Here is a 13,561-nt window from a genome sequence, read left to right on the forward strand (position 1 = left end):
GCCCAGGATCACCAAGTGGAGCAGACAGGCCTGCACTGACCAGCTCTTCGAGAAGGAGAGCAGCGAAGAAAGTTTGAGAATCGCCCAGAAAGCAAGAAGCGCACATGCCACACACTGTTCTTGCGTCTGTGCTTCTTTTGTTGGGGGAGGGGGTGGGAGGGGGGTTTGTAGAAGAGGGGAAAGGGAAGGAATTGGAAAGCCTGACGGTCGCTACCACTGATGGTGGACGGGCCGGGTTCAAGCCTTGCTTAGACCGGCTCGGAATCCTCTTCCATCGTTGCTGCTAGGCCTTTGCATGTCAGCCAGCCAGCCAGCCAGGAGGCTCCCTGGGGGGCTAATAGCCTAATTACCCAACCATGCGAAAAACATGGAGCATCCGCAAAACAAGATGATTATTATGACTATTATGATGAGTATTATTATTGTCGATGCCTGCTCCGAGACCTTGTCCTTTCGGCCGATTCTGGCCCCGTTTCTACCCACGGAGAGCCGCTCTCTTGTTCCTAGTCCTGTTTGAACTTTGGAGCCACTCCTCGAACCCTTTTCCCCCGATGATCCTGTGGATTTCGATATTATTTATGCTTGCAGAATACGGGATAGGGGAGATCGGTACAAACAGATGGGCCTTCGGGGCCTTCTGTGTACTCCGTACCGTGGAATCGAAGAGCGCCATCATCAAGACGGTTCCAGCTGGGTCATAGATCTACGACGGACGAGGCAATTAATGAGGTTTCATCTTTACAGAGGAGACCCGCACAGACTGGAAACCGATGGAAGAGAGAAATGGAGACCTGAACGAACCTAGGGTAGACCTAGGCTTTTTGGATCAACTGCAGATGACAGGTAAGTGCCGTGTTCCACCGTGAAGCTGCTACGAATCACGGAGTCCTCTGTGTATGGAGTACTGTTACAGAAGCTAGTTAACGGAAGACGCGTCTCTCTCTGACTGTCGACAGACGCGCAGGATTCAAGTGAGGTGATAACTAGGACCAAATGGGGACGTGAAGCGACCTCTGGCATGGCTGATCATGATACGGAGGGGAGAACCGTTGCGTAAGACAAGCACGGAGACAATTATACCGAGGCATTCCTCAAAAGTTCGAACCTGTCAAATGAGCGCCAGGACCACCATCTGCAGTGGAAATGAGCAGGCTGATGGGGTGGAAATGAAGGGTAGACGCGATGCCTCTTGGCACCCACGCGAAGCCGAAATTAAAGTTGCTCCCAATGGATCTCCATCCAGCACGACTCAACCGAGATCGAGCGATTTCGATCGCTGTCCCATCAAGAATGTTGGTCGATGAGTCGATGGAATACCCTTGGGTCCGAGATTGTTCTGGCCGTGGTTTTCTTCCCCCGCACCATGCCTCCTGGCCTACGTTCCGCTTGGCGCCTCGATGAAATGATCCATGACTCGGCACCCCTGTCCAATGCCCACCACTATCTGGCAACTATCTAGTCAGTGTCCACTTCGCTTCCCTTCTCGTTGAGCTCAAGGGATAAGGCATTCCCATTCCCCAAGCAGAGGGCAAGACTGTCGGACTGCACAGCCATTTTACTTCCAACGGATCTCACTCTCTCAGAACTGATGGAATGGCCAGAGATTCTCTGTTCCCCCCCCCTCAGATGAGGTCTGTGGAGATTATTGCAAATTTTTCGGGGACGCTTCGATACACCGTGTGTCCCTGCTCCAATAGCGGATTGGATTCTTGTTTTTTCATTGCCTAGTACCGAGTACGGAGTAGTCAAGGTGTTTCGCCGTTTCAGTCACACTGGTTTAGCGGTACCTGTCGACCGACCCCTGCAGCTCGGTATTTGGCTTCGGGATTGGAGGGGCCTTTGCGAGGACTCGCTCTCGTTCGGGAACATCGTCACTACTCCACCAAACTGTGCAGCCTAACCGAGATCCATGTGCTATCGACTCTGTACCTCCGTACTCCGGACGGGAGATATTCCACAAACAGAAGTCGGCTAAAAAAAAAAAAAAACAAGAGATACTCGCTTCCACTTTGGTTATCAGCTACGACGACTTAACGGGTAGGCGTGATTGGTTTCTTCAGATTATTCCGTCCGATCGCCTTCAAGGGGCTTGTTGATACCCTAGGTAGATTCCAACTACGTAGATAGCCTCATGGCCAAGTTTTGCTCCGGACCGGCACCGCAGGAACCACTTGGCACACTTGGCACTGGGCATCATCTTCACTCCTATGATCATTGATCACCGATCACCCAGGCACTAACTAACGTACCTTACCGTCCTGCAGTCCTACTAATTACATTCCTAATTAACAGTTATGCATATTTATTGCCGCCTCCTCTAGCGTGGAGAAGATGACATAGCTAGGTAAAGTTTCTTCCAGGATAGGATCAGAAAGACAAAACAACAGAGACTGCAGCAGATCCACTTTCTTCTTCCTCCTAGAACCTACCTAACTCTAATGAGGCCGGACCCAAGCTTGTCTTGTACTGAGTACGGAGTAACGAGTTACCTAGTTACAGTAGGTAGTTACGAAGGAACTACCCAAGTTTAGGGAAGCTAGACCAGAAAGGTACCCGAACAAACCCATTTAGAATAGTGGTACCTTCAAGGTTAGTTCTGTAGCTGTCAGTTAACTCTACCTTAATAATACTACAAATTATCATAACACAGAGCCAGTACCTAAAGTACTACTCCGTACACAAATCTCTTACTCCTGTCATTTTTTTCCAGCGCTTCAGTTTGGCTTGCGTCCGCCCCTGACCCAAGCAATTTCATGCAGGTGCGCTGAGGGTGGACCGTGGAGTCGCGGTTTCCCCTGGGATTCGAATGGGACCACATTCGGCAACGGTTCTAACGCCTATCTCCGCCCACATCAGTCCAGTTCCCACCAAACAACTGACTGGCTGCAGCGACCAGGGCCGCACAGTGCGCTTTGCAATCATTCCTGAATCCTGAGCTCGCCTCCCCCCTGTCACACACCCGAATTTTGATACGCGACAGGGGAGAGGCTCTTGACTCTGCAAAAATTTCTCCACGAACCCTGTCGCAGCCTGAGTTCGGTAAGACCTTTGTACGGAGTCCAACGGAGTTGTCGTAGCGGGTACCGCTCTTGTTCGTTTCGTATTCTCGGGTTCGGCGCTATACACTTCGTCCGTCGATTGATCTTGTGTTTAGGACCGTCGTTTCTCTTCTCTTGGCCGGACGGTTTCGAACTTCGGACAGCTCAACAATTCTGCCTGCTCCTCTCTCTCTCGCTCCCTCTTTCTGTGGATGCCTGGAATCAGGAATGGTTGGTACTCCTCCGATCGTGGTGATGCTGCTGGCCTCCAGTCGGCCAACTTCCATGGGCTCCGTACGAAGATCGGCATCGCTCTAATTTACGCAGAGCAAACACCGTTGACTGGTTGAATCCCGGCGCCTGACTGGGCTAATATTCTCCGAGCTTATGGAGCGTCTCGGCACTGGGCAGCTTTCTTGTTTCCCTGTCGTCGTGGCGGCAGGCATGACTCTCGAGTGGCCACTAGCCCTCCTGCTTTCTGCTGGAAATCCGTGGCCGAACAGTTCTGGTGGCTGATGGGGCCAACGCAGCTTGCGAGAGCACAGGTCTCCCTCCCACATGGTTTGCCAGGCTGCGAGCCTCTGGCAGGACCCGCAGGGCAACCAGGGTCTAGTAGTCTACCTAGGTACCCTTCTAGACAACGGTTAGCGGGGGTCGATGGGCGAACCGGTGTCTGACTGGCAGATGTGGCTCTCCCGAGGGTATTTGGCGCCGGTCCCACGTCGGAAATTGTTCGACGTGCGTGTGGACAAAAAAAGTCGTGCAATAGTCCCTCCGTAGTCGTGACGGGGGGGGTAGTAGGGGTAGGGGTAGGGGTAGGGGTCAGACACTACTACTACTACTACTACTACTACTACTAACTACTACTACATACTACCTAGTACTCCGTACAGAGTACGGAGTACGGAGTACTCTCTCTACAACGACGTCCTGATTGTGGCGTGCACTGTGCAGACCTCACACAGTGGTGCAACTGGGTTTACTGGATCGGAGGATCGATCACTGCAACCTGGTCTGTCTGACTGCTGCTTGACGTACTAATTTCACAGCGCGGTCGTCGTCGACAGGCATGATACATTGCCAATAAGGCCACTGGCCCGCTTTAACAGAGGTTCATGGCTTCTTGTTCGCCACTTTCTGCTCTCCCTCCGCTCACAACCGTACGCCCCCCTCCCTACTCTCTCTCCACTCCTCCCGAATGTTTCTCCTCCACGCACCTCTTGCTTCGATCGAAGGGCTCTCTCTCTCTCTGCTACGTGAGGTTCCATTACTCTTGACGTCCGGTCGGCAGATACCAGGGAAGAAACTCTCTGCCTGATTTCTGCCTGTAGACAATCCTTGAACCTAGGCTTCTCAAGCTTCCCCCTCCCTTCCCCGTGATTTATTCATAGACGCATAGGGATAATGTTCTGTACCTTTCTATCCACTTTGCTTCCTCCAGTATCTCCAGTATCTCCATGTTGATGTGGTCGTTTCGTTGAATTACCCTTTTCTATCTATCAACTCTTGCCATCTCCCCTGTACGAAGTAGCAGCTCATAACCAGCAGTTCTGTTCTCCACCAACGCCCTCCCCCCCCCCTCTCTCTCCCTGTCTCTCTTTGCTCCCCCTCCCCTCAGCGTGCATGTTCTTCACCGTCTCCCACCCTCCTCTTGTCTGATTGGCGATCATCCTTTTTTTTCCCTCTGCTAGTCGGGAAGCTCCACCGTTGGTCTTCCTCTCCCTCCCTCCCTCATCGAACCTAACCTTCGGGATCATCGAACTAGACACCAGTAGTAGGATCAGCAGCAGCAACGACATCTCTATCAATCTCTCTGGTCCTCCGAGAGGAGAAAATCGGGCATCGACCCTTGAGCAAGAACACGGGCCATTTTTCGCCATCCGAGGAGTTTAACATTCGGGGGCGCCTGACGAGGACCGACTCTTCCCCCCCCCAGTGGAACCCTGTTCGGTCTCGACAAGGCCTGCGGCTAATAAGACTATCCCATCTTTTTCCCACTCTCTTGGCTCTCTCGATCCCTTGTCAAAGCTTCCAAGCACGTTTCTTGCGCCCCCCCTCCCCCCTCTATAACCTTCCATCCACATTCCGGGAGCTCCTACTAGGTTTTGAGGACCCAGTAGAGGATCTGCTTCCCTTTTTGGTCCTTTTGGCACCTGGTCCGAGCACGACCTGACCCATCACCCTCTCCTTTCTCGAAGCTACGGAGGAGGCGGAGCAGGCGTGAAGATATTGGGTCTTGGTGATCCATTTGCCTGCTGTTCTTCCCTTCGCCAGTTCCCGTCCCGGCACTCGTTGCTCGCAAACACCCAGCAGTGTGTTTCATCAAGTCAGTCCTTGGGGTGCAGAACGTCAGTAGGCGCGCAGGGCTGTCATCTGCAGCCAACCTGTGTGGAGGAAAAAGGCCTTACTACTACTCCCACCATCACTTTTTATGCCGCCGCGATCCCTTCAATCTCCCGTTGCCCTCTTTTGGTGACGCCCTTCTCCCTCAGGAACCGCCCCGACAGGTCGTTGAGACCCACATTATCCTCCTTTGTTTCTGGTCTCCAGACGCCATCGATTCCTTTCTTTTTTATCTTGCAGCCGCGGTTCACCCGGGCCTCTGTTTCCTTGATTACCGTCATTGCTACGCCTGTTTCCCCCTCCCCCCCCCCCCATCTATCCCCTCCTTCGATGCTTGTGCCATAGAGGCATGGAATAGGACATCTCTCTGTTTTCTATCATGTCAACCACTGGACCTTGTCTCTGGATTCCACCCTTTTCATCACCTCCCCATCTTCCTGGAGTGCCAGACTACGTCTCAACGACGACGGCAACCTGGGATAGCGAGCAGATTTCACCCAAGTCCAAGATATTCCCGCTGAGGCTACCCTTGTACTCGCGGGAGAAGGAAGGAGGGTCTGCCAAGCAGCTCATGGACGTGATGCAAGAGCCAGTCAAGGCCGAGAGCAACTTCGCTCATATCACGGATCCAACGTCTAACCACACACGGTATGTGGGAAATGATCGATTGCCAACGTCGACAGACAATTCAAGGCTGGGAAGAAATGAGCAGCATGTTCCTCTATCAACGGTGAACGAGCTGCCAAGCTTGACCTGTGAGGAAACTGCCTTTTCCATTGGCGACGATGCCGGTCATTCAAGCTCGCCAAGGGACCTCACACCAGACTCGGTCAAGGAGGAAAAGGAAGAGATGCAAATCGATGATCAAGCAATGCATCAGGAGGGCGACGAGGGAGCAGAGTTTATCGGTGGCGATCAACAAGAATCATCCACCGATGTCAAACCAGACAAACGAAAGATGAAGCGATTTCGGTAAGGGACGATTTCTTTATCTACGGGATTCTCAATGTTTGCCTTGAAGCTGACCAGGACTTTCCTTCCCTCCTAGCTTGACACATAACCAAACTCGCTTCTTGATGAGTGAATTCACTCGCCAGGCGCATCCAGATGCGGCACAGCGGGAGAGGCTGTCAAAAGAGATTCCAGGACTGACCCCACGTCAGGTTCAAGTATGGTTCCAGAACAGGTAAGACGAATACCAGATTTTCCCAAATTAACCAACTCCTCCCTGATTCTGACATTTACTTGAAGACGAGCGAAACTCAAACGCCTAACAAGCAACGATCGAGAACGGATGCTGAAGTCACGAGCCCTACCGGACGATTTCGACACGACCAAGGTGCTCCGAACTCCCTTTGACCATAAATCAGGGGCCGACGGATCTGTCTCTTCGCCTGGAAACCCTATGCCTGCCAGTCACGACACAGGGCTGAAGATGCTACTCACAGATGGTCTGCAAGGCCCTCACGAGGATGACTACATGATCTCACCTCTCAGCGCCGCCTCCGCTGGCGGGAATTACTTCCCCTCTGGTACACCTGACGGTACTTCGATTCACTCCTTATTTTTTTCTTTTCCTGCTAGTTGATAACTGAACTGTGCTGACCAATGTTTCCGTGGTAGGGCTATCGAGGGCTCCTCGCAGCACTTTCCCTTTTCCCAGATCCAGCAGTTTTTCGGATGCAGCAACTCAGCCCCCGTCGTTCATGCACGGATTACAATTAAACAGGTTCTCGCGAACGATGACAACCCCGATGGCTCCCTCACAAATGCCATACGCATCGAACGTCATGAACTATCGTCTCAATCAACAGCCCAGTAGCATGATAGTCGGCTATGAAAACCAACAGGCAGTTGAAGGTTCCGTCTCCCCCACAGTTCCAGAAGGCGGGTACGGGATGGAGAACCAGAGTAAGTAAACCCCTCCCACCCAACACAAGGAAATAAAAAAAAAATGATGAGTTACTTACACGATTTCTCGAGCAGATCATCCAGTCCCCAGCTACCAAACGCAACTTGGGATGCCGGCTACCAACATGAGTTCGCACATCCCCCATAGCCGACACATGACGATGCCTTCTGCGCCTGTGACCACATCCCAGGATTACCGCACCTTCACATACGATACCTCCTACGCCACAAACACAAACCTCCCCTATGCCCACGCGAACGCCTCAAGCATGAGTCTTCCAGCATCTTTCCCGACCACCGATGCTGGGAGTGCACCCTCAAGCGGCGTCTTCGGCGCTCCTGACAACCGGATCGGGGCCCAACACACAGTGGAGTCGCTACGAAACAAGTTCTCCTACGAATATACAAGTTATATTTAGGAAGTGCGGCAGGCTGGTGGCTGCTAGAATTCTTTCTCGACTCATCTCTAATCCTAATATTTTCTACGTTCCGTTCTACACCAGCCGCGTCCGATCCCCCTTCGTCTTCACTTTTTGACATATACATATTTTTCTGAGATAATTACGGCACATCAGTTTCCAACCTAAGGAACGAGCGAATATATTCCACTCGTTATTATTATTTTGGGGGAAGGGGGTTTTTTTTGATGCCCGCCAATCTATATATTTTTTTCCCTTCAATTCTTCTCTGTTAAGTTATCGCCTACTTCTGTTGTATTTGCCTTCTGTTACTTTGTCTTGATTAGAACGGGGGAAAAAATTCGCTTCTTACGTGTCTGGGTATTGCATTGCTGGCGGACCATCGCGGCGTTTTATTTTTTACTTATTCTTCAGCTGTATCTTATATGGGAAACGAATAGTCTTGGAGTGAATTGGTGGATGGATTTAAGCCATAACTTTAATTTTGATTCAAGAAGTGATAGAATAGGCGCACCCTATTAACAACATGCCTTGTCATATAACTTAAAGGAATGGTTCGTCTTTTTGGACGAGTTCCTTCTTCCCAACAACCCGTTTACTATCGAATCCTAGTACCTAGTATACGTATCTTATACTTCTCGTCAGTGAGATATTCCTCTGGTAATTAGAGAACTCTACATTGTGCCGTCTGAATAGAAATTGTGACATGTATATCAGGTATTCTTGAACACCGTTTTCTAAAGAGGACCCGGTATAGACGACGTCTCTCGAGAAACCCCTAGCATTCTCTTTCTGAGTCATACGTACCTAGGTTAGGTAGGTACTAGGTAGGTAGGTAGCAATCTCTAGTTATACCCGAGTACGATACTAACCTGACCCATAATGGAGACAATCATTCTATTTTAGGAGTCTAAGACTCTAAGCATCTAGATCATGGAAGCTTAATGAGAAAGACCTATGAGAGATGATCTATAGGTCATCTCCAGAAGCGTCCTGCCAAACCGTCCACTCACCGTAGAGATATTCCAGAAAAATCGGGAAATGGCATCCAAGTCCACTGTTGGATGGCCCAATCACAGCCGCACCGTTGCAGTCAGGAGATCCTTGAGTAACCGACCAATCAGCGGGCTCCCGTTGCTAAGCAGCGGCGGGTGACCCAACTCTATAAAGGTCGGTCCTGCCTGCAACCTTGACATGACAGTATTAAGTACCTGAATGGCATGATCTGTTTGTCTTCTTGACTCCTAAGGTTTCTCTATTCCCCGTTATCACGGAAACACTTTCTACAATTTTCCTCTAGCAATCTCTTTTGTCAGACTCGACAACCAGTCACCCCGTCCAAATTACGTCATAATCGATCTTCTTCCCTATCAACTACCTTACCCCTCACTATCAAAAATGGTTCACCCGGCTTCGACCTGCTGCAAGAACACCCAGGACGGCAGCTGTGCCTGTGCCGCCCAGGCCCGCTGCTCCTGTGGTAAGGAGTCTGCTCTGCACTGCTCGTGCAACAAGGCTTCTGCCGAGAACACCGTCTCTGGACCCCGCTGCTCATGCCGTAAGTTCAACCAAAAATAATACCTTGGTAATCGTTGAATAACGTTAAGACAGGCGCCCGTCCCGCTGGACAGTGCACATGCGAGAGATCCGTGACCGAGAACCAGCCGGTATCAGGGACCACATGCCCGTGTGGCAAGCGGCCAGATGGTTCGTTGTCTCCATCTATTACCTACTTACTAAGGTTGTCTTGTTTCGATCACTGACCTTGGCGATTTAGCTTCCTGCACCTGCGAGAAGGCTGCGGCCGTTGACTCTGCTGCTGAGGCTTTGGAGATCGACTTCACCGGGCGTGCTTGATTGAGTTTGAAAATATTCTCTTTCTGGCTTCGAAATTGAGTGTGCTTGATTCGGGTGTTCGGGTGTTCGGGTGGATTCTGTTAGGATTCTATTAGCCATTCAGCATGGGGAAGGCTTTGCATACTGTACTTGTTTATACCTATTAGTATCTCTGGAATCGACTGCAAGGGAGCAGCTTCACATACAATAGCCGTCAATGAAGTTTCATGAATGATATCATATCTATCGGCATCTTCTTTAGCGCTTACTTGAAATGTAGATTGAGATCAATCTCTTGAGATATGTAGGGAGGAACATCTTGTGGTAACTAGATAGTAGTTATATTACTAGACCAGTCACCAGAGCCTATGAGCCTGTGGGCCTGAGGCATATATCACGTGGACAAGACCGTTAGACTGTCACATGACAAGAGGTACATAAGCCACGTGACATCTGCTTTCCACCGCAACAACATTCCTCCGCGGTGGAGAGCAGATCAACGGCCAAAGCGGTGGAAACACGGAGCTGCTGGAGCACAATGAGCACAAGACGCGCCGAGAGGGAACCGTTATCGTATGCTTGAACTCTAGGATTCGTGTCCCTTACCCTTTGATGTAATTCCGTGGTATCCCCAATATTCTCTGAAAAGCAGCTGACCGGTTCTGAGATAGTTTGAGCTGTCTCTTCGACTATCACCTAAAAGAGAACAATTTACTCTCCCCCCTCCTTGGGGTGCCCCTAACTATCGCCCAGGGCCGACCGAAATTACCGGATTGCGCGCCATGTCTAGATCGCTCCAATAGGAAAAAAAAATACTATGATTGTGTGAAGGTCGTCGGTTGAATAATTTCTGATTGGGGAAAAAATACATAACAACATCGAAGCGACTATACCTGCCTAAGCGGCCTCGGAGTCAAAACATGTCGTCGATGCGTGGATTGGTCCAGTTCATTGCGGACCTGCGGAATGCGAGAGCTCGGGATTTAGAAGAGAAGCGGGTGAACAAGGAGCTGGCGAACATCCGGCAGAAGTTCAAGGGCGGCAGTTTGAACGGGTACCAGAAGAAGAAATACGTCTGCAAGCTGCTCTATGTCTACATCCAGGGTTACGATGTTGAGTTTGGCCATCTCGAGGCCGTCAATCTTATCTCCTCCACCAAGTACTCGGAGAAGCAGATCGGGTATCTGGCTGTCACCCTTTTCCTCCACGAAGAGCACGAGCTGCTGCATCTGGTTGTCAACAGTATCCGCAAGGATCTCCTCGATAATAACGAACTGAATAATTGTTTGGCGTTGCATGCGGTCGCCAATGTCGGTGGCAGGGAGATGGGCGAAGCCCTTGGTGCCGATGTTCACCGGTTGCTCATTTCACCGTAAGATCCCCCCCCCCCCTTCGATGCCCCCATCGATGGGGAAGGGATACTTTGCTAACTACAGCTAGTACGTCTAAAGCGTTTGTCAAGAAAAAGGCCGCGTTGACTCTCCTCCGTCTCTATCGCAAATACCCGGGTATCGTGCAGAACGAATGGGCGGAACGTATAATTTCTCTGATGGATGATCCGGACATGGGCGTCACTTTGTCTGTGACTTCGCTCGTCATGGCTCTGGTGCAAGACAAACCAGATGAATATAAGGGGAGCTACGTCAAAGCGGCGCAGCGGTTGAAGAAGATCGTGGTGGACAACGATATCTCCGCCGATTATCTCTACTATCGAGTACCCTGCCCCTGGATCCAGGTTAAGTTGCTGCGCCTTTTGCAGTATTATCCCCCCTCCGGTAAGCAGCGCCACACCCTTGTGTTTCTATATACTATTACTCATTTGCGTCTATAGAGGATAGTCACGTTCGGGAGATTATCCGCGAATCTCTGCAGCAGGTCATGCATACAGCCATGGATACGCCGAAGAATGTGCAGCAGAATAACGCCCAGAACGCCATCCTGTTTGAAGCTATTAATCTCCTCATCCATCTCGATACTGAGCACAGCCTGATGATGCAGATCTCGTCCCGCTTGGGCAAATACATCCAATCCCGGGAGACTAATGTACGCTACTTGGGACTGGATGCCATGACCCATTTCGCGGCTCGAGCAGAGACTCTTGATCCCATCAAGAAACATCAGAATATTATTTTGGGGTCCTTACGTGACCGGGACATCAGCGTTCGTCGCAAAGGACTGGATCTTCTTTACAGCATGTGCGACACCACGAATGCAGGGCCGATTGTCAACGAACTCTTACGATACCTCCAGACAGCCGACTATGCCATCCGCGAGGAGATGGTGCTCAAGGTTGCCATTCTTACCGAGAAGTATGCCACCGACGCCCAGTGGTATATTGACATGACCCTGAAACTTCTATCGCTGGCCGGCGATCATGTCAACGATGAGGTGTGGCAGCGAGTGATCCAGATCGTCACAAACAACGAAGAACTCCAGGCCTACGCCGCCCAGACGCTGTTGGGATATCTCAAGACTGACTGCCATGAAAGTCTGGTCAAGATTGCCAGCTATGTGCTGGGTGAGTTCGGCCATCTGATTGCCGATACCAAAGGTTCGAGTCCAATCGAACAGTTCCTAGCCTTGCAAGCAAAAATGATCTCCTGCTCAGACAACACCCGGGCCATGATCTTATCGTCCTTTGTCAAATTCGTCAACTTATTCCCCGAGATCAAACCGCAACTCCTACAGATATTCCGTCTCTACAGCCACTCTCCTGATTCCGAGTTACAGCAGCGGGCGTTTGAGTATCTCTCCCTCGCAACGCTTCCTACCGATGATCTTTTGCGGACGGTTTGCGATGAGATGCCACCTTTTTCCGAGCGTGCTTCCATTCTCTTGTCCCGGCTACACCAGAGAACCGCAGGGACCAGCGACAAGAAGACCTGGGTCGTGGGCGGGAAAGACGCCAACGCCGACGACAAGGAGGTCCTGATGGCGCAGAAGACGGGCCTCAAGCGCACTTTCACTACGATTGTTCATGGTGGCAACAGGGCGCCAAACGGTTCCGCCAAGTCTTCGGACGATCTCGCCGGACTGGATCTCAACAGCCCTGTAACTCCCTCGGCCCCCGCGCCCAACATGGCCAGTGCCGCACACTTGACGCCGGACTGGGAGGCCGGATACAATCGCATGTATTTCACGGATGAAGGTGTATTGTTTGAGGATGCGCAGATCCAGGTTGGTTTACGGTCCGAGTACCGAGGCCACATTGGGGTCGTGAAGATCTACATCACGAATAAATCGTCATACCCGATCGGCTCGCTGACCACGACGCTGGACAACCGGGCGGCTCCGAACCTGAAGATCGACACGCGGAATTTACCTGATTCGACGGTGCATGCCGCAGCTCAGACGCAGCAGACGCTATTCTTCGAGGCGCACGGCGCCTTCTCCGATGCGCCAACCATCCGCATTTCGTACCTGGCCGGTGCACTGCAAGCGTACACGCTCCAGCTGCCCATCCTGATGCATCGATACCTAGAACCGTCGAGCCTGTCGGCGGAAGAGTTCTTCAAGCGATGGAGACAGATTGGCGGTGCGCCGCTGGAAGCCCAGAGCACATTCAGCGTGGCGGGCAAGAACAAGATGATTGACGAGGCATATACCCGGCGCGTCGTGGAAGGGTTTGGCTGGAAGATCCTCGACGATGTCGATCCAAACCCCAAGAATCTCGTCGGCTGTGCCGTCTACCAGTTTGAGAAGGGCAAGACGGGCTGTCTGCTCCGATTGGAGCCGAACTACGAGAAGATGGTACTCCCCCTTTTTTCCTTTTCCACCCCCTTCCTTTTGATATCTCTCTAACTATTTAGATGTACCGCGTTACTATCCGAGCTACACAAGAGGCGGTGCCGCAATGCTTGACCAAACAGATGGAGCAGAAGCTGTCCGAGGGCTTCAGGAGGGGCGGGTTAGCATGATTTGGAACTCCTTTCCTGGTTGTATATAGGTGATATTGAGCAAAGAGCATTGACGATTAGCGTTGATGATCTGTACATCGGCACATCCGCATTAATA

At 51.3% G+C, this 13,561-nt stretch overlaps 4 protein-coding genes across 4 annotated transcripts; 3 read left to right on the forward strand and 1 right to left on the reverse strand.

Annotated features, from left to right (window-relative positions):
* Window positions 1-751: 751 nt before the first annotated feature.
* ASPZODRAFT_1956323 (hypothetical protein) lies at window positions 752-1,160 on the reverse strand. The gene has a single exon (XM_022727424.1). The coding sequence runs from the start codon at window positions 1,018-1,020 to the stop codon at window positions 802-804; it is 219 nt and encodes a 72-aa protein (XP_022580884.1). The 5' UTR covers window positions 1,021-1,160; the 3' UTR covers window positions 752-801.
* A 4,179-nt stretch (window positions 1,161-5,339) lies between these two features.
* On the forward strand, window positions 5,340-8,019 carry ASPZODRAFT_1956626 (hypothetical protein). The gene is made up of 5 exons (XM_022727425.1): window positions 5,340-6,353; window positions 6,430-6,567; window positions 6,633-6,925; window positions 7,005-7,292; window positions 7,368-8,019. The coding sequence occupies exons 1-5, from the start codon at window positions 5,761-5,763 to the stop codon at window positions 7,709-7,711; spliced, it is 1,656 nt and encodes a 551-aa protein (XP_022580885.1). The 5' UTR covers window positions 5,340-5,760; the 3' UTR covers window positions 7,712-8,019.
* An 893-nt stretch (window positions 8,020-8,912) lies between these two features.
* On the forward strand, window positions 8,913-9,811 carry ASPZODRAFT_132467 (hypothetical protein). Its single transcript, XM_022723029.1, has 3 exons — window positions 8,913-9,269; window positions 9,323-9,418; window positions 9,489-9,811. The coding sequence occupies exons 1-3, from the start codon at window positions 9,110-9,112 to the stop codon at window positions 9,566-9,568; spliced, it is 336 nt and encodes a 111-aa protein (XP_022580886.1). The 5' UTR covers window positions 8,913-9,109; the 3' UTR covers window positions 9,569-9,811.
* Window positions 9,812-10,272: 461 nt separating this feature from the next.
* ASPZODRAFT_132468 (hypothetical protein) lies at window positions 10,273-13,546 on the forward strand. Its single transcript, XM_022723030.1, has 4 exons — window positions 10,273-10,919; window positions 10,988-11,322; window positions 11,379-13,297; window positions 13,357-13,546. Exons 1-4 carry the CDS (start codon window positions 10,468-10,470, stop codon window positions 13,462-13,464), a joined length of 2,814 nt encoding a protein of 937 aa, XP_022580887.1. The 5' UTR covers window positions 10,273-10,467; the 3' UTR covers window positions 13,465-13,546.
* Window positions 13,547-13,561: the final 15 nt, after the last annotated feature.

The sequence above is a fragment of the Penicilliopsis zonata genome (genome assembly GCF_001890105.1).
Source record: "Penicilliopsis zonata CBS 506.65 unplaced genomic scaffold ASPZOscaffold_7, whole genome shotgun sequence".
Taxonomy (NCBI): domain Eukaryota; kingdom Fungi; phylum Ascomycota; class Eurotiomycetes; order Eurotiales; family Aspergillaceae; genus Penicilliopsis; species Penicilliopsis zonata.

What these genes read in the sequence shown, in the direction of transcription:
- ASPZODRAFT_1956323 (XM_022727424.1), bottom strand. Translation starts at nt 1,020, where the DNA reads ATGCCAGAGGTCGCTTCACGTCCCCATTTGGTCCTAGTTATCACCTCA.
- ASPZODRAFT_132467 (XM_022723029.1), top strand. Translation starts at nt 9,110, where the DNA reads ATGGTTCACCCGGCTTCGACCTGCTGCAAGAACACCCAGGACGGCAGC. An exon ending in TGGACCCCGCTGCTCATGCC is followed by an intron (nt 9,270 to 9,322) that starts GTAAGTTCAACC and finishes ACGTTAAGACAG; the next exon opens with GCGCCCGTCCCGCTGGACAG. An exon ending in GTGTGGCAAGCGGCCAGATG is followed by an intron (nt 9,419 to 9,488) that starts GTTCGTTGTCTC and finishes TTGGCGATTTAG; the next exon opens with CTTCCTGCACCTGCGAGAAG.
- ASPZODRAFT_1956626 (XM_022727425.1), top strand. Translation starts at nt 5,761, where the DNA reads ATGTCAACCACTGGACCTTGTCTCTGGATTCCACCCTTTTCATCACCT. An exon ending in CGAAAGATGAAGCGATTTCG is followed by an intron (nt 6,354 to 6,429) that starts GTAAGGGACGAT and finishes CTTCCCTCCTAG; the next exon opens with CTTGACACATAACCAAACTC. An exon ending in GTACGGGATGGAGAACCAGA is followed by an intron (nt 7,293 to 7,367) that starts GTAAGTAAACCC and finishes TTTCTCGAGCAG; the next exon opens with ATCATCCAGTCCCCAGCTAC.
- ASPZODRAFT_132468 (XM_022723030.1), top strand. Translation starts at nt 10,468, where the DNA reads ATGTCGTCGATGCGTGGATTGGTCCAGTTCATTGCGGACCTGCGGAAT. An exon ending in GCAGTATTATCCCCCCTCCG is followed by an intron (nt 11,323 to 11,378) that starts GTAAGCAGCGCC and finishes TTGCGTCTATAG; the next exon opens with AGGATAGTCACGTTCGGGAG. An exon ending in AGCCGAACTACGAGAAGATG is followed by an intron (nt 13,298 to 13,356) that starts GTACTCCCCCTT and finishes CTAACTATTTAG; the next exon opens with ATGTACCGCGTTACTATCCG.